Source organism: Muntiacus reevesi, chromosome 14 (genome assembly GCF_963930625.1).
Source record: "Muntiacus reevesi chromosome 14, mMunRee1.1, whole genome shotgun sequence".
Lineage (NCBI taxonomy): Eukaryota > Metazoa > Chordata > Mammalia > Artiodactyla > Cervidae > Muntiacus > Muntiacus reevesi.
In genome coordinates, this window is record NC_089262.1 from 33,432,470 (window position 1) to 33,452,433 (window position 19,964).

Here is a 19,964-nt window from a genome sequence, read left to right on the forward strand (position 1 = left end):
CCTCTAAAGACACTGGCCTATGTTCACTGTATTCTAACTCAAGCCAGACAATAACCAGTCCTTTGAACTCTGCCTCAGTGGAGATGGGTGTAGAGCACTTCTGCCAAGTGATCAACCTAGAAAGCCATTTTTTTCCCCCAGGATATGAACACTGGACCTTTTCAACAGCAGGTTGTCCAGAGAATTCATATTGAGTTTGTGATCAGTACCCCTGCTTCCCCATAGATCTTTGTCACACTGGGTTTTTTCTACCGTATGTCTATGCCATTTGCTTTCTAAAAAGAAACCCAAATGTAAGATTTTACATTTATCATTTTAGGTGGCTTTGCCCTTTTGTTTCTGCACGCAAGATTGTCTTGAATTTTTGTTTTGTCATGAATGTCTTATGAGGCCATGTTTCAAGCAACTATTTGCATTTCCTAAAGCTCCTCTTTTTCAGATAGTTGGTTAGTGTATAGAAACAGAACTGATTTTTGTATTTTTTTATATCTTGCAACTTTACTGAATTCGTTCATTAGTTCTGGGTGAAGTGTTTAAGGTTTCCTTTGTATGATACCATGTCATCTGTAAACAGAGACAATTTAGCTTCTTCCTTTCCAATTTGGATGGCTTTTATTTCTTTTTCTTGTATAATTGCCCTGGTTAGAACTTCTAGTACTAGTTTCACAGAAATGGTCAGGGTGGGCACCTTTGTTCACCCTGCTACTGATCTTAGACGAAAATTGTTTAGCTTTTGACAGCTGAGTATGATGTTAGCTGGGGGTTTGTCATGTATGGCCTTTATTATTGTGTTTTAGTCACTGAGTCGTGTCTGACTCTTTGCGATGCCCTGGACTGTAGCCCACCAGGCTCTTCTGTCCGTGGGATTTCCCAGGCAAGAATACTGGAATGGGTTGCCATGCCTTTTCCAGGGGATCTTCCTCACTCAGGGATTGAGCCTATATCTCCTGCATTGGCAGATGGATTCTTTACCACTGAGCCACTAGGGAATCCTGTGGCCTTTATTATGTTGAGGTAAATTCCTTCTGTACATAACTTGTTGAGAGTTTTTACCATGAAGCATGTAGAATTTTGTCAAATGCTTTCTCTGCATTTATTGAGATGGTCATCTGTTTTTCTCCTTTGTTCTGTTAATGTGGTGTATCAGTTCAGTTCAGTCGCTCAGTCGTGTCCAACTCTTTGGGACCCCATGAATCACAGCACGCCAGGCCTCCCTGTCCACCACCAACTCCCAGAGTTTACCCAAATTCATGTTCATTGAGTCAATGATGCCAGCTAACCATCTCATCCTCTGTCCTCCCCTTCTCCTCCTGCCTTCAATCTTTCCCCACATCAGGATCTTTTCAAATGAGTCAGCTCTTTGCATCAGGTGGACAAAGTATTGGAGTTTCAGCTTCAACGTCAGCCCTTCCAATAAACACCCAGGGCTGATTTCCTTTAGGATGGACTGGTTGGATCTCCTTGCAATCCAAGGGACTCTCAAGAGTCTTCTCCAACACCACATTTCAAAAGCATCAATTCTTCAGGCCTCAGCTTTCTTTACAGTCCAACTCTCACATCCATACATGACCACTGGAAAAACCATAGCCTTGACCAGATGGACCTTTGTTGGCAAAGTAATGTCTCTGCTTTTTAATGTATGGTGTATCAGACTTCTGATTTGCTTACATTGAACCATTCTTTCATCCCAGTGATAAATTCCCCTCGATCATGTAAGATGCTTTTAATGAGATAGCAAATTTGGTGTGCTGCTATTTTTTCTCTATTTCTGTGAAAAATGGCATTGGAATTTTAATAGGGATTGCATTGAATGTGTCCCGCTACAGTATTCTTGCCTGGAGAATCCTGTAGACAGAGGAGGCTGGTGGGCTGCTGGCCATAGGGTTGCACAGAGTCGGACACGACTGAAGCCACTTATCATGCACGCATGCATTGGAGAAGGAAATGGCAACCCACTCCAGTATTCTTGCCTGGAGAATCCTAGGGACAGAGGAGCCTGGTGGGCTGCTGTCTATGGGGTCGCACAGAGTCGGACACGACTGAAGTGACTTAGCATGCATGCATGCATTGGAGAAGGAAATGGCACCCCACTCCAGTATTCTTGCCTGGAGAATCCCAGGGACGGGAGAGCCTGGTGGGCTGCCGTCTATGGGGTCGCACAGAGTCAGACACGACAGAAGCGACTTAGCAGCAGCAGCAGTAGCAGCAGCATTGAATGTGTAGATTACTTTTGATAATATAGACATTTTACCCATACTTATAAGGTATCATCTACAATTTCTACATACGTTATTTTCTAGTTAAAATTTTAAAGTCACTTGCAAAGTTACCTGATTGCAAATTCTTCTGGAATTTTATCATCTTTTCACTGTTTTATAGTTGTCTCGCTTTCACTTAGTTCAAAGGCAGTTGTATTTTAGTGACTCAACTTTACCAAGTGTTTCAAAAGCATTAACATAACTATCACCTATATTTTTTTACTCATATTCACTAGTTTATATAATATTGCATTAAATGACATAATTACAATAACAAACACAAAAGTCATAAATAAATTTGGGAACAAACCCCATGGATAGCTAGATTAATGGGAGCAAGTGAGGATCATTGGGTAACCTGACAGATTGGTAGAGACTGATAAGGAAAGCTTTGACTATGTGTGATATGCAGAGAGGTGCCATATGTTCACTTACCTACTTACTTATGGCTAATGTTTTTATATATTATACCCATCTTTCATACAGATTAATTGGTCATTCATATTAGGGACCCATATTATTTATTTTCTTTGAATATCCCACAGTGTATTTTACATGTAGCTGGTGCTTTATTCATCCATACCATACATAGAACTAATACTGCACCCAGAGATGTTCTATTGCTTTTCAGTTATCAAAACCCAAATATATTTGAAAACTAGCTTAAATTCTTCCTAGTCTTATACTGTTTCCCCAGGATGTCAGTTCACATTGACCCATTCAAAAATATAGCTCTCAAAATATGTGACTTTGTACTGGCTTCCTGCTGGTCCTTAAATGTTTTATCTGCCAATTAGGTTATAAACTCTCTGGAAATGGAACTGTATTTATAGTTCCTTAGAGCCTCCCAGAATATAGCTTCCTTGATGGATGCATGGCTGATAATCATTAATCACTTGCCAAGTGAGTAGCCCAAGGCAGCCACCCACTGGGTTTGATGATACCAAGAAAAATGATTGTCCACTAAGGGTGAACTTGGCAATAGTCAAGGTGGTCAAAATGCCAACGAAAGGAAATAAAACAGAAATATACACCACCCTGTGGTTTTATGACCTTGGATAAATTATTTTCCTTTAGTAGCTACATGGGTAGAAAGAGAGACTGGACTAGACAGTGACTTCTAAAATTTTGGGGATCATGATTATATTTGAGAATCTGATAAGTGACTGAGGACCCTTTACTTAGGAAAATGAAATGATGTTCACACATAGAATCTTGCATGTAATTTCTGAGAACCCTTAGACAGTGGGACCAAACAATCTCTAAGATTCCTGATAACCAGGCTGATGCTAGCATTGCCAATGGCGATGCTGCTTCCTACCCAAACAGTGAGTGAGTCTTGATTATTTGAATCAGCTAACTGGGTTTTGAATAGTCACTGCTGACAGAATTGTATCTGTTCCCTCTGACTTCCGCTGCCCAACCACCTTCCAAAGTTGTCCTACTGGCCTCCTGAGATATAGGATGCACAACCCAACCCTTCCCACTCTGGGAAAGTGTTTAAGTGCCTGCTTTGCTCATGGCTGACCCACTCCAGTGTTCTTGCCTGGAGAATCCCAGGGATGGGGGAGCCTGGTGGGCTGCCGTCTATGGGGTCACACAGAGTCGGACACGACTGAAGCGACTTGGCGGCAGCAGCCATCTTTACCTGGGATGACAGCACTTGTCTTAGTGTACATCTTCCCCTCTAGCCGTTTCCTGATTGGGGAAATTGGCAGGCTAACGTTGCTATGGTGATTTGACTGGCAACTTTGTAGTTAGGATACAATGATTTTACTTAGTGGAAAAAAGATAAAGCTATTATTTGAGGATCCACTAAGACAATACTTTTGCCTGATGATCTCTCTCTCAACCTCACCTTTGCCCTTTTGTACCCCCAAGAGACTCTACAAACATTTAAATGCAAAACTCATGACAAAGTCAGAGGCAAATGTTAACCGTTAATGTTGCTATTCAATCTACATGAGCTTTCCTCTCAGTGTATACAATGAGATGAAATGTTGATAATGTCAATCTCTTATTCACTGAAAATATGACTTTCTTTCTTGCATTAAATGGACAAATACAAAACAGTCTCTTGGTGGGAGAACTGGGAAACTGTTGAACAGTGAAGATTGTTGTAGATATTTGCAGGTAGCCCTGGGTGGATAATGGCACATATTGAGAGCAGTTGCAGGTCCTTTCCTCTATAAATGTCACAAGGGAAGCTTAGCAAAGGATAACAGGAGAGTTTTATCTAGAGATCACATCTTTCCTGACTTTACTGTTGGGCATTCCCTATGACTTTCCTCTGCGAAGTGATTTTGTTTTAATTTGTTTAATTTGTAAATGTGTTTCCTTCCACTCACTAAGGTTTTCTCTTCAATGGCAGAGTTTGTTTACATGAGAAGTCCATCTTTAGGGAAAGGAAAGTTGAAAGAGAAATGAGCCCTACTTCCTCCAGTGGCCATCCCCTGTGACCTCTGCTTCTCCAAACACGTGAATTCTTGTGAGATATGAGCCGCATAAACTCCTCATCAGCACAGTTAGCCCACAGAGACAACCTTTACTGGACTTTAGGACTCCATCTTTCTCTCATCAATTCTTGCAAATGAAAAGCTACGAGAGCTCATGTTAGAGAAATCCATGCACCGTCCACGCATCTCCTTTCCACAAAATGAGTGTTTATTTGCTTGCCTATTAAGTTGTTCGTTAAGGACAGATGTCAATCTTTTTGCTTCCTGCCTTCCTCTAAATGGGGCTTCCCAAGTGGTGCAGTGGTAAAGAATCTGCCCGCCAATACAGGAGACACAGGAGATGAGTATTCAGATGCGGGTTTGATCCCTCAGTTGAGAAGATCCCCTGGAGAAGGAAATGGCAACCCACTCCAGCATTCTTGCCTAAAAAGTCCCATGGACATAGGAACTTGGTGGGCTAAAGTCTATGGGATCGCAAAGAGTTGGACACAACTGAGCTTGCACATACACATTTCTCTAAATATCTGTGAGCAGAAATGTTTAACAATTGAAGCGCTGAGGAGTTGGTCAGGGAGTAAACTAAGATGGAGACTAACCCCTGCAACCACTATCACCCCAATTTTTCACTCAGCATCAAAGATTTCAGTCTCATCTTCTCCCATCAACCCAAGTAGGCCTCACGTGTTTCAGCTGTGTAACCTCAGGCAAGTTACTTACCCATTCTGTGCCTTAATTTCCTCTTCAAAGAAGCTGGGGATGTTTAATTTTAATACCTACTTCATAGGATAATTTTGAGAAGTAAATGAGTTAAACTATTAGAAAAATACTTGATACTTCACAAGAACATGATAAATGATAGTTATTGTTAGTTATTAATAAAAATCCTCCATTCCAGTTAGGCCATTTGCACTATCCCTCAGTCATGCATAAATATTCCCAAATTTTATTTTGCAGTCCTCACTAGCTGAAAATCTCTCCTTTCTCCCTCTAACTGGGAAGTCCATATAGAAAAGCACTATCCATTAGAAAATGCAAGCCTATATGAAATTTAAGTTTTTTAATATGGCCATTTAAAAAGTAATAAGAAACAAAGGAAATTAATTTCAATAATATATTTTTAACCCACTAAATCTAAAATATTATCATTTCAACACATAATCCATATAAATATTAATGAAATATTTTACACTTAAAAAGCTCCATTGTCCATTTTGCCCTCACAGCACTTCTCAACTCAGATGAGCTGCATTTCAAGTACTGATTAGCCACCTAGGCTAGTGCTACTCATTGAAGTTCACAGGTATATAGAGTAAGCAGGTGGCCCCGGGTTGCCTGTCAGCTCTGTGAGCTGGGTACCTCCCTTATAATGCTAATCCATGCTGAGCGTTTACTATATGATGATGTTACCGAACCACACTTGGGTCGTCTTATTGGGCTCAGTAAAGTCAATCCACTGATACTGGGTTGTGGTGAAGGGAAGTGCAGTGTTTGTTGCAGGAGCCAGTCAAGGCGTCCAGGGCAGCTAGTGTTTAAAAGTCCTGAAGACTTTCAGGAAAAGGTTTTTAAACATATATGGGAAGGGGTTGTAGGTTGTGTGACCAGCTAGCTCCTGGACATTCTTCTGATTGGTGGTGAGGTAATCAGGAGTCAATATCATCAACCTTCTGGTTCCAAATGGTCTGGGATATGTGTGCTTATGGGCAGCATACAGTTAACGTCTTGGCCTGGTGGGAGTTTCTGTTGCTGCAAAACAGTTCAAAGGACATGGCTCAGAATATTGTCTATAGCTCCTGAAGTGAAGTGAAGTGAAAGTTGCTCAGTCATGTCCAACTCTTTGCAACGCCAGGGACTATATGGTCCATGGAATTCTCCAGGCCAGAATACTGGAGTGGGTAGCCAGTGGGATCTCCAGGCGATCTCTCCAACCCAGGAATCAACCCAGGTCTCCCATGTTGCAGGAGGATTCTTTACCAGCTGAGCCACCAGGGAAGCCCTGGAGGGGGAACTAAAATTCCTTGACATTTTTAAATGGCTTTTTAGCTACTATTATTTTATCTCATTTGACTTTTTTTTTTTCTTTCTACATTTTCTCACTTCTCTGATTACATTTATTCTTTGACTAAAATTTTTCTGGGCTTCCCAAGTAAGTGGTAAACAATCTGTCTGCCAATGCAGGAGTTTAGGCAGGAGACACAGGTTCGATCCTCGGGTCAGGGAGATCCCCTGGAGGAGGAAATGGCAACCCACTCCAGTATTCTTGTCTGGAAAATTCCATGAACAGAGGAGCATGGTGGGCTACAGTCCATGGAGTTACCAAGAACCAGACACAACTTAGCAACTGAACACACACACAGAGTTTTTATACAGCCAGAAGACAGGCTGAGAACATTGGGAAGTGGGGGGACCTTGTACTGGGAAAGTCCCATAGGGTCCTGCTCGGTTACAATGCCAGGCACTGTTGCTGAGGATACAGAGCTCATTTCTCTTTTATGACCGCCCTCTTAAGTCTGTACTTTTATCACCCCATTTTACAGATGAGAAACTAGAGACTTAAAGAGGCAAAAATAGCAGCTAGTGATCAATAGAGGCAGGATTTGAATGGCTCAGTCTAGCTCCAGAATTTGTTCTCTTAACCCCTGTATGTTGTCCCTTAGGTGGAAGCTCTAAGTCAAGGTCTGCACTCTCTGTAGGGTTCTCAGAAGGACGTGTGAACGTTCAGCAAGTTGGCACCGTTGTGCAGTTTTGTGAGAAGTGAGAATGGCTGTGAACAGTGTCTTCTTGGGTTTTCCCATGGCAGTTCTCACAACTAGTTGCCCTAAAAATTTATATTTGTTTATTTTGCGAACAGATTGTGAATAGATAGAATCTGTGCTCTCCTGACCCCTGGGAACAGGGACTGTGAGGGGAAGGCTTGTTTATGAAACATCTGGCAGGCAGAGTCCTTGAAAATAAACTCCTATGTAGGAATCTTTTCTTCACAGTCAAGGCCATGCAAGGAAAAGTCAGTGATCTTGAAACAACACTGAACACTGCCCCTAAAAATGATCTGCTTGCATTTATCAGCAAGGACCTGCAAATTTTTACCTGTGATGTCAAATCAAGATGACTTTTTGGTAGGAAATGTTCACTCATTTTTATAAGTCTTGCTTCCAGTGTTCAAATGCTGTTAGTTTTCATAGCCAGCAAGCTTCCATTTTTTCTGCTATTCCTAAACTACTGTTTCTCATTCTTTTTTTTCTTTTTTTTTAAATCAATAAAGGCCAGATTTCGACAAGAGTTGGACCTCAATCCAAGAGCAGATCCAGATGGATTCCATGGTTATCAAGGGCCTTGATCCTGATACCAACTACCAGTTTGCTGTGAGGGCCGTGAATCTGCATGGTCCCAGCCCTCGAAGTCAGCCCAGCAGCACAGTCCGAACTGCCCGTGAGTACCGCAGCCCCTCTGAAGGACAGACAGACAGACAGACAGACAGACGTAGCTGCCTTGCTGGGCTTGCCTCCCGAGAACCCAATTGACCGAGGTTTCTTAGCTTCCCACAGCAGGGCTGCCTGCGGTGGGACTGTCCTCAGCCTTTCATTCTGCGGTTTTCTCAGCCCTTTGGAAGTGCGAGGCACTCAGCAGGGCCAGGCTGCTTCTGTGTAGAGGAGGTCAGCAGAAGGTTTATTTTTGCATTATCCTTAGGGAGTTTGAGGTCAGTTTTCTTTCATGAGCACAAAACAGACTACATACCAAGATGATGTGCAGCCTCCCAGCCCCACTCACTTTTCATCTTGTAAAAAGATGGGTTTAGCTTTGAATCATAGGAGAAAAAATACTGATCCCAGACCCATCAGGGTTAGTCTTCACCAGGAAATCAAAGATGCCCGAGGAAAGTCAGTCACTCTGAAGGATGGTCGGGGAGGATTCAAGCTGGCTAGCAGGCCGATGTGTAGCTGGGGGATCCCGTCAATGGCATAGGCTCCTGAATATCCTAGACCACTCTGGGGGACTGGGGAAGGGTTAGGCCAGTCCATCACATCATCTGGAGGGTCTATGAAAAGTCAGAGTGTGATTATGGTCTGGGGTTTAAGAAACTCCCACATGATTAAAGAACTGCATTTTGATTGCTTAGTCCACCTTGCCAATCTGGCTTGGAAACCTTTGTCTTTTGGAAGTGGGGGGTACGTGTACATAAACCTAGTACTCTATGTCTTGGGGAGATCTCAGAACTATTGCACTTCTTTTGTCTAAAGACTGTGATCTCTTCAATTTTGCCAGTTAAGTTCTTCCAGGTTTTTGGGTCTAAAGAGCCCTTCTATCATCCCTTGGTGCTCTTTACTCAAGAACGGTGCTCTCTGAAAAGAAGCTGACTTAACACTTTCAGAGGCTTGCCCCTGGCCAGCACAGAGCCCTGTGTTGATTGATTAGTTGATCTGAATAAACTCCTCCCCGCTCCCCACACTACACTTCCTTGCCCACCTGCTGTTTCCAGGGGTGGCGATTCACCAAGTTCCCTAAGCCCCTGGAATTCTGGCTCTTCTGAAAACAGCTCTTACCTTAACCTTGAATGTGAGGGCTCTTTCAGATTGAATTGTTGGGGGATACGGTGGGGCCACACCCTACACACACACACACACACACACACACACACACCCCTACACACTCAATGACAACAATCGGGATACGGTGGGGCCACACCCTACACACACACACACACACACACACACACACACCCCTACACACTCAATGACAACAATCGGGATACGGTGGGGCCACACCCTACACACACACACACACACACACACACACACACACACACACCCCTACACACTCAATGACAACAATCGGGATACGGTGGGGCCACACCCTACACACACACACACACACACACACACACACACACACACACACACACACACACCCCTACACACTCAATGACAACAATCACCCAACAATTGTTCTACTGCTTGTCTTTAGAATTTAGAAGCTAAAACTCCCCTCTCTAGAAGAAATGTTAACAATTTTATCTCCAGTTGAAGCAGGGCCACCTTCTACTCTTGCTGGATGAGACCTACGCTGTAATCTTTGGTAAAACTTGGTGATGCATGGCCAAAAACTGGGGCAACCGTAGCTGAGTCAGGCCTCAGGGTCTGCCTGTGCTTGGAGGCAGGTAGTTTGTCTTTTGGTGTTTTAACTGAGCAGGCAGTCTGCGCTGCGTGCCCACCCGCCCCTCCCCGGCGTCCAGCTCTTCTGCTTCCGTTTTGTGAGCTGCCCCGTGCTCACTTCTTTCCTTCTATTCCTAGTATCTCCTTCTCCACAGAGACAAGAAAGTAGAAGGATGAGCTAGAACAGCTGGAGTCAGGGGAGGGGGCTTGAGAAGGGCATCTCTTGAACTTTTTTTTAAACTGAAACACTAGACTGGTCTTAGAGTTTCTGATAATTATTTCCCCATTGGTGGATGCCAGCTTTGTGAATTAAGCGGGATAAGGTATGTGAAAGTGCTTTACAGATGTATAACATTTTGCAACAATTGGTCTCCCATGTGCAGTAAAATTTTATCATTTCAAAGTAATTGTGTGCAGGGAATGTGGCTGATTCAGTCAAAACTTAACTGTGAAATATTCTTAAATCCAATTTAACTGTTTTTACATAAATATGGTTACTCAAGTCAGAATAACAGAAATGGAATTTATTAAGTGGCCTGTTTCACGATATGTAAGAATGTGCTATAATTGGTATTTCAGTTGTGATATTTTTGTTGTGATCATTTTTAATGTTTTAGAAAAGCCTGTATTCTGGTACATTCATACTTCTTACTCTGCTGTTTGTCTGGACTATTATTTTACCTCCAAACCCACTATTCCATATATAAAAATGCCTAATTACCAAGTAGCCCTTATTGGAATTACAATAACTGACTATCAGAGGTACCAATGGGAAAGTCTCCTAAGAGCTGACACCATCTGGAGCACTTACCTAGGAAACCCCATTTTAATCCTTGCAAAAATCCTGTGCTTCAGGAATAGGATCCCTTTTTATAGATTTTCAAAAATTGAGTCTTTGAAAGATTGTGTATTTAGCCAAGAATAATAATTGCAAAGGCAGGATTTGAACTTGGGTTTGGCTGACTGCTAAAGCCACTTGTGAGATTCAAATTAAACAAGGTTCTTATTCTTCTAGTGCAGAGTAGCATAGGAAAGGTAATGTCAGCAATTCAATAAAACGCAGGGACAGTCTTTGTAGAGTCTATGGACTAAGAAGTTCTGACAGCACAGAACAAACCTCTAAGGATTTTTTTTCTTTCAAAACCTGTAAGCCATATTGTACATACCAAAAGGTGAGTAAAACATTCATACAGGTCTGAAATTCTTCTGGTAAGCATGGGTATAGCCCTGGTAGGTAGTTTATAGCTGGCAGCCCTTGTGATTGGTTAGACCCAAGCCAAGAAGCTATTAAACATTTTGAACACCTCTTAAAGGAATCTGTGAGATGAGTATTTCCACTTGTTGGGCTTCCCTTTCTCACAACTCCTGCTTTTCCTCACCTCTAGATCTTTCCTGCATGGACTTTTTCTTGGTCCATGCCCACTTTGCCCCCTGAACAGTGAACCTCAGAATGGACGTTCAAGTTGACTATCAAGGATCAGAAGACGCCATGGGAGCCCTTAGATCCCCACCCCTCTACACCACCACTTGTTGGGTTCCTCTGTCATCTTTTTTATGCCTGCATCCACCACTTTTCCTTAAAAAATATGACACATCACCCCTATTAACTTGCAAAATGTTGACTTTCTCTGGACCTGTTAGTGCAGGACCCTGTTAGCGGCTTAGTTGCTCAGCTGGGGTCAGTTGGCAGATCTTGGGGGCTCTGAGCCTGTAGCTCAGAGCCAGGACCAGTGTTTTCATTCACTGGTGCACAGCCTGCACGAGGAAGAGGGAGGGTTTCGATGGCCTCACCAGGGAATTGTGATGTATGTTCAGCATCCGCACCTTAGCTCCACAACCTTCCAAGTAGAACAGGAAGGAAAAATCCAGGTGTTTTATTGCAGGTTCTCTCCTGAAAACTAGATCATTTCAGACCTTGAATGATGAAGATGCCAGCCATATTGAGTCCGTGCTCTCAGCAGAGATTTTTCCACACGTCAGCTCCTAATTCTGTTCCTCTAAGGAAATATAGAGAAGATGAAGATCACTATCCCTCACTCTTTACCCCATCCTACTATACCTGTTTTCTTCAAGAAAGAATTACCACCAGCCATTGTAATGTGCCTATGGTTCCATGGCATTCTTTTTCCCCTTGGTTGATCTTTTAAATGAGCCAGTCAGAACAGGGGGCTCATGGAACCTCACGGACACAGGCGCACAAGTGTGACATTGCAACAAGACATGTAATAAGACACCACATGCCTGGTTGGTCACTTATTCTCTGGGATCCAGGCTTACCTTGGATTAAGAAGGATGGGACAAGTAATAAAGGATACAAACTGTAAACAATAGAAATGGCAGAAGTCATGTGTTTTCTTTTTTTCCCAATGACAAATGAAACGAAAGTCACTCATGTGTAACCAACTCTAGGATTATATAACCTTCCCTGGGAACAGAACTTGGTCCTACCACCCTAAAGCATTTAATTTCTCGTGTCCTATCCTCGTGATATAAGCAGAGAAAGAACCAATAAGTTTTTTGGTGACGTGAAATTGGTATCCTCAGGGCAGTCCCTAGTGAAAGGTGTTCTTCTGTTCCCAGCAAAAGTCGTTTTACTTCGTTCTGCCTTGGGGCTTGTGCACCTGCTGTTTTTTATGATTGGAACTCTCTCCCCAATCTTTCCATGTCGCCATGACCTCCCTCCCTTTCTTCTTTTAGACCATAGCTCAAATGTCACTTCCCCAGACAAGCTTCTCTAAACCTCTCACCCTGTTTCCTCAGCCCCATGCCCTGCTTCTCTACAATCCTTTCACTGCCCGAACGATGCAATTCTCTGTCTCATCCTTCAGGATAAGCTCCTTATGGAGTTGCAATGGCTTATTCAAGGTCGTGTTCCCAATAGCCTGTACAAAGTAGGTTCTCAATCAACATCAACTGAGTACGTGAATGACTGAATTCGACTTCACAAGCCAAGATCCTGTGACTACTTTGGAGACTGATAGCTTTCTACTGCTGCCATCTGGGAAATTCAAAGGACGATGTGAGGAGAAAGTTGGTCTAGAGACCCAACAGGCCAAAAATGGGTTTCCCCATTGGCCAGGTTCATAGGGAAAGTCGAGCTCCTGGAATTGCAGTGAGACATAAGTAAGAACAAAGTAGAGTGAGAGAGCGAGGGAAGAAGGAAGGGAGGAGAAGAGGGAAGGAGGAAGAGGGGAAGAAAGGAAGGCCAGCAAGGAGGAAGGAAGGGAGAAAGCAAATCTGGGAGTTTAACTTCAAGGCAATGACTCTTTCAAATCAAGTCCTTACTTTACTCCTGTGTTCTTTCTTAATCATTAGAATAAGCTTTAGCATTTCTATGCTAAATTAGAGTAGATTTTCCTTTTGGTGCTCATATGTCTAATTGTGGACTCAGATCCTCAGAGATTATGTAGGGAGGTATGATGGTGTTTGGTCTTTGCCATATTCTTCTCCCCACAATCCATGTTCTTCCAGTTTCAGAAACTTCCTCTTCTGCTGAGCTGAGACAATCCAGCCTGGCTGGATTGTCAATCAACTTTCTCTAATACTGTAAACCTGATTCCATGGTGTTCCTTGCCTCCCCACCAACCCATCTCACTTTTCCTGTCGCACTGTCCTGCTTGCTCAGACATTGCTCTCTGTTCAGTTGTTGCTGGATGTATATCTGTTTAGGAGGAGCTTTCCTGAAAGCTCAGTTGGTAAAGAATCTGCCTGCAATGCAGGAGACCTGGATTTGATCCCTGGGTTGGGAAGATCCCCTGGAGAAGTTTTTGCCCTTTTGTCATGCAAGTGTCTTCTGGATTTTGCCTAGTTTTGTTCTGAGATTAGAACCTTTGTAATTGCCTGACTCTCTTTCCAGAGACCAGCTCGGCATGCTGGGGCTCCTGGGTACATGTTCTCATACATGTAGCCACAAAATAGATGTCCTTTGTCCCCAGTCACTAGACGGGCTTGTGTTTGATGGCAGTGCACTGCATTGACCATAGTCCTGAGTAGCGAGGAAGCAAGTAGAGACAGAGGCTATGGCACCCCTAGGAGTGGGAGGAACATTCAGGAAAGGACTGGACGTGTCTTTTTCCACAATTCCCATGACTTATCATCCATCACTCTCTGGCAGCTTTCACACAACCTTTGGTCAGTGTCTATGAAAAGTTCTCACCAACCTTTCAAAGCTCCTCACTGCCCACAAACACTCTACCTTTGCACAGAACAGGATCTCGTAGCCATGGCTGTGTCTGAGGGCCAGGGGGACTGTCTTTCATTACCTCATTGTGAGACTTTCTTGGAAAGTCATTTAATCTCCCTGGGCCTCAGTGTCCATATCTCTAAAAATGGGTACAGTAATGTCTGAGGCAGGTAGTATTTTCTAATTCTCAAGATTATTTTGAGAAGATACATGTGAAACAGACATTGTGACATCTGCCCACTTTTTTCAAACTGAAGGTGAGGTTGATACTCATTTCCTCCATACATAGGTACTGAAGAATGGTGTGACTGACCTAGGTGACCACCAGCTGGTGTGTAGCTTTTTCTTTATGACTCTGTGTCCTGAGCTGTTCTCCTAGGACTTGAAGTCACTGAATCTTCAAACTTTCCTTCTGCAGCTTCTTCACCATCAGCCTTGTTCTAGGTTAGATTTTGGCTTAAGGAAATCTTAGGGCTGGTATGATCTCTCTAGGAATCACCCTTATTGCTGATATGGAGTGAGTTTTAGTGTTCTGGTGAGGTCAAACCAGCAAGACTTACTCGCAAAATGTGACACAAAGTAAGCAAATTCTATTGAAAAAATTGTGCCAATAGACTTGCTCGGCATAGGGTTGCCACAAACCTTCAATTTGTAAAATACACATCTTCTGTGGAGTACAATAAAGTGAGGTGTGCCTGTAGACTGTATATTTGGTCCAGTGGAACATTTTCAGGGATATGAAAGTTATCTTAAGTTTGGGGTTGCCGATGTAGAAACCCTGGCAGAATTGGTTGCATCATGGGCCTAGAAATTTATTTCAACAATCATGTGTTTTAGAAAAACAGGTGGCTGTCCAGATTTGGCCTATGGGATGTAGTTTGCTGATCTCTGTAGTACAATGCCAGGGTTTTTTCCCCCATATTTTAGGAGATTCTCCAGGAAGTTTAAGAAATCCTCTATTTTGTAGCAATTTTGTCAAAACTGCAATGGATTAATTAGTGCATACTAAGGGAATTATCCCCTTGATAGAAATTCCTGTGACTTAATTTTCACATGAATGTTCTGAGATAAGGAAGAGACCTGAAGAGCCTGTAACCTAACTGTTTGGACAGGTTTGCAGTGGTGTCAACAGAGGGGGTAGGGGGAGAGGGAGAGAAAAAAGAGGCTTCGCTTGGCATTACTCCAGAATCTTGGGACAAGCCTCTATATTGGTGAGCTTCACGGATTTGTAAACCTTTAGAATGTAAGATGAAAAAGCGAACAGGAGGAGGAAGAAATCGTTTGTTTCCCTCCTCGCCTAGACAGATCTGCATGTTAAATGTGCAGTTTGTGCATAAACATAATTTCAGGTGTGATTTTACACTTAGGTGCCCTTTGAGGTAATCGCTCCATTGATCTGCTAATGCCGCAATGCCTGTAAAGCTGAGCAACACTCATTTGTGCAACTTTATTGGTTCTAAAGGGAATGATTCACTTTGCTGCTTAAATACCTGCTACCTATTAATTGCTCTTCCGAGGCCTTTCTACATCCTACATTACCATCCATTTACTTATAATCGGTGCACCGATGTTTTACCCCCTCTGGCTAGAGCCAGAAGAAAGACTAAAACAAATGATAAGAAAACATAATTTTCCGAAGAATTGGCACTTACGGTGCTCTAGTTTCAGCTGTAACATCTCTTTGATCAGTCAGCTAGTGTTTCTCAACCACACGGTGAACAACCATATACTACTTATTGCACTCTGGCTCAGTGTTTTGAAACATTAATATGTTGACATGAGTAGCACACAGATGTTCTTAGCTATTTTTCCTTTTGTTTCCTGCTATTTCCTTATTATCCATTTTGTTCTCTTTCCTTTATATTCATCATTTCATAGTTCATCTTTTCTGCTCTTGGGAGCACTCCTTGCTCTTACACAATTCTTCATAGGGATTGTTTCTTTGTATTTAAACCTCTGAATCACTTAGCTGCTTTGATGAGCCAGGAGGGCTGCAAGCGTGGTTAGGCACAGAGAAGGGAGTGGAAGAAATCAGCTCAACACAGTGACAGATGTGTGGGAGGGACACAGTTCCCACTGGCTGAGTCTGATGGAGCTTGTCTGATTCTGCCACCAAACAGGACAGAGGTGCAAACAAGAAGGAACCTAGGGAGAAGGATGACTTTTCTAATGATCTCAGGTGTCTCCCGCCTCCCAGCAGGAAACAGAGGCTGTGCGTGCTCAGTTGCTAAGTCGTGTCCGACTCTTTGCTTCTCCGTGGACTGTAGCCCACCAGGCTCTTCTGTCTGTGGGATTATCCACACAAGAATTCTGAAATGGGTTGCTATTTCATCCTCCAGGGGATGTTCCCAACCCAGGGATCAAATCTGCATCTCCTACAGCTCCTGCATTGGCAGGCAGATTCTCTACCACTGAGCCACCTGGGAAGCCCAACAGAGGCTATGTAATTGGGTAATTTGAAGTGAGCTTAGTGAAGTGAGTGTGCAAAAGTTTGAGTCGATGTAAGGAAACCAAGAGGGGGCAATTACCAGCTTCGAGAGATAGACAAGGAGGTCAAGTGTTGTGACTTTCACACATGTGTCCCATGACAACCTCCTAGGGAAGAAGTTGGAGAACAAATACTCTGACTCTTTTCCTCTCTCCTTCACCAGCAGGAAGTCACAGGTCTGCCTCCCAGGACCCAGAGCAGAGGCAGATTAGAGAGGGGACTCTTTCGCGAGAAGTAATATTATCATCTCATTTAATAAGAGAATGGTACCTTTTACATGGATTGCAAAAATATGGATTATTTTTGGTCTTTCACTCAGAGAGCACAGATCTTATCTCATTCTTCTTTGCCTATGTAGCTTTGTCAACTGAGCAAAAATGCACATGGGAGTTGTGAGTTAAGTTTTATTTGGGTGCAACACGAGGACTATAGCCCAGGAGACAGTATTTAAAATAGCTCTGAGAAACTGCTCCAAAGAGGTAGGGGATATGTGATTTTGGTGAAGGGAGAGTACATGCAATCAAGCACACTTTTTTTTTTCTTTTTTGCAGAAGGTTGCTGCTAGTCACAAGGAGTAGATGCTACCACGAAAGATTTTAGTGCTTTTGTAGATACGAAAAGATACAAGAACTGGGCTCATAAAATCTTCTGAAATTATCTATCTGAAGACCTGGTCTGCCCTTTTTTCCCAGAGCACAGAGTGTTTCATTCCTGATTTCCACCCTGAACTCTTTTCAGGGGATGATGGGGGTCAGCAGAGGCCATGATTCATAATTTAATCCTTTAGAGGTAGATGGCCAGTGCCGATTTGTACTAATAGCTGGTGGTTTATTTCCTTGAACACAGGAGATAATGAGGTTTCACAGCCAATATTCATTTACTGAGGGTTTGTAAACTCATAGAGCCGGAAAGCACCGCCTCCACGTTCAGCATCTGAGGGAACGGAAGCCCAGAGCCCTGTCACGTCACTTGGTGACAGACCCTGGGCAAGATCCCAGGCCGGTGCATACCTTGTTTTCAACTTGATTCTTAATGTCCATGGGATTCCGATTTTCTAAAGAATATTGGCTTCTCAAGTTATTTTATGATATACCCACTTACTCTTTCAAACATATATTTCATGCCCACTATGTGCCAGGCACTGTTTCAGTTGCTGGGGATACAGCAGTGAACAAAATCGAGAAAAGGAATCCCCATGCTCACGGACCTTACATTATAGTCAGGGCAGGCAGAAGGTGAAGAGATAACATTAAAAATGTAGATAGCATGTCAGATGGTGAAAGAGCTGTGGAGAAAAATGAAACAGGGAAGCCTATGTACAGTCAGAATAAGCCTCCTGAGAAGGTGACATTTGACTAAGAACAGGTGGGTGAACTCTCTGGATAGATCGATGTGTAGCCATTGATCTATCTATTGTCTATCCATCCACCTGGAGGGAGAGCTCGAAGGTAAATGCTAAAGCCCTAATGCAGGATCATCCTGGGGTGTTCATGGAAGGGCAGGGATGCCAGTGTGTCTGGATTAGGGGGCTGTGAGGGTGAAGAGTGGAAGGAGATGAGGTCAGAGACAAAGGGAAGTCACAGTTGGTGGAGGCTGATTAGGACCTTAGTGGAGGCCATTGGACTTTGAGTTTTCTTGGAAAGAAAGACTGGGAGACTGGGAGAGCTGGAGGGAAGAATGCACTTGACCAGAGGGGCAAAAAGACCTAACTTAGGTTTCAGCAAAATTGCTCTCATATACGAGAAAGAAGGACTGTAGACGGGCAAGGATAAGAGCAACGGGATCATTAAGGAGACCATTGCAGTAATCCCAAAGCGAGATAGCTTTTTTATTGTCTCTAAGTAATAAAAGTAATCCATACTTATGATTAGAAAAAAATATGAGCAATATATGAAAAAGTGAAAAATCAAGATGAAAATGTTCTCTAGTCTTAGCATCCAGACATAGCCATTATTAACATTTTGGTCCATAATCATCCAGAATTTTAAAAAACCCAACATGAGATCACAGTGCATATACTGTGTAATAAAATATTATTCTGTTACACAGAAAAGTGCAGCAAAATATTGTGAAAGTGTTAGTCGCTCAGTCATGTCTGACTCTTTGCAACCCCATGGGCTGTACCTACCAGGCTCTCTGTCCACGGATTTCTCCAGGCAGGAATACTGCAGTGGATTGCCATTCTCTTCTCCAGGGAATCTTCCTGACACGGGATCGAACCAGGGTCTTCTGCAATGCAGGCAGATTCTTTACCATCTGAGCCACCACTCAGTCAGTCAGTCAGTTTAGTCGCTCAGTCATGTCTGACTCTTTGCGACCCCATGAACTGCAGCACGCCAGGCCTCCCTGTCCATCACCAACTCCCGGAATTCACCCAAACCCATGTCCATTGAGTCGGTGATGCCATCCAGCCATCTCATCCTCTGTCGTCCCCTTCTCCTCCTGCCCTCAATCTTTCCCAGCATCAGGGTCTTTTTGAACCAGTCAGCTCTTCGCATCAGGTGGCCAAAGTATTGGAGTTTCAGCTTCAGCATCAGTCCTTCCAATGAACACCCAGGACTGATCTCCTTTAGGATGGACTGGTTGGATCTCCTTGCAGTCCAAGGGACTCTCAAGAGTCTTCTCCAACACCACAGTTCAAAAGCATCAGGGAAGCCCCAGATACTGTATACATCTTTAAATATAAATAAGTATAGATCTACATCATTAATTTTAGTGACCACAGTATATATTATTGTAAAACTCTACCACATTTATTTAACTAATTCCTTATTGATGGACTTTTACATTGCTTCACTATAATATATAAGACTAGGCCCCTTGATGGTTCTCTTACTTATCTTTTGGCTTGTCCAAGTCTGTGTCACCCCTTGGATATCCCTTTGAAGGAGGGTAGGTCCGGACTGTTAATCATCTCTCCTTATGTTTATCAATGGATAGACCAATAGGTGCAGTCAGTTCATAATATGGATGGCATTTGAAGTCCAACTTTCTTCCTGCTATTCTAACCATTATTAATTAGATGTTTTGATACATAGTATCCATGAGGCTTCCCTTGTAGCTCAGTCGGTAAAGAAACTGCCAGCAATACAGGAGACTGGGGTTCAATTCCTGGGTTGGGAAGATCCCTTGGAGAAAGAAATGGCAACCCACTCCAGTATTCTTGTCTGGAGAATCCCATGGACAGAGGAGTCTGGGGGGCCTACAGTCCATGGGGTCGCAAGAGTTGGATATGACTTAGTGACTAAACCACCACCATCCATACTAAAGCATGGTGTTCATACACAATTTTGGGACAAAAATCTTAACAAAAGTCACCTGCTATGAGGATGTAACTACTTTTGAAGTTCAGGTCTCACACGAGAGGTTTTGGTGATTCCAGCTCCTCCTTACCACTTGCATGGAGGGTCGTTAGTGTTGCCAACTAAATCG

General features: G+C 43.1%; 1 protein-coding gene across 2 annotated transcripts in view; it reads left to right on the forward strand.

Annotated features, from left to right (window-relative positions):
• Nucleotides 1-19,964, forward strand: part of EGFLAM (EGF like, fibronectin type III and laminin G domains) — a 193,497-nt gene that overhangs the window by 94,316 nt on the left and 79,217 nt on the right. For both annotated transcript variants that reach the window (XM_065905639.1, XM_065905640.1), the window contains one exon: nucleotides 7,974-8,140. In XM_065905639.1, coding sequence (XP_065761711.1) covers nucleotides 7,974-8,140 — 167 coding nt within the window. The remainder of the gene's footprint in view (nucleotides 1-7,973; nucleotides 8,141-19,964) is intronic.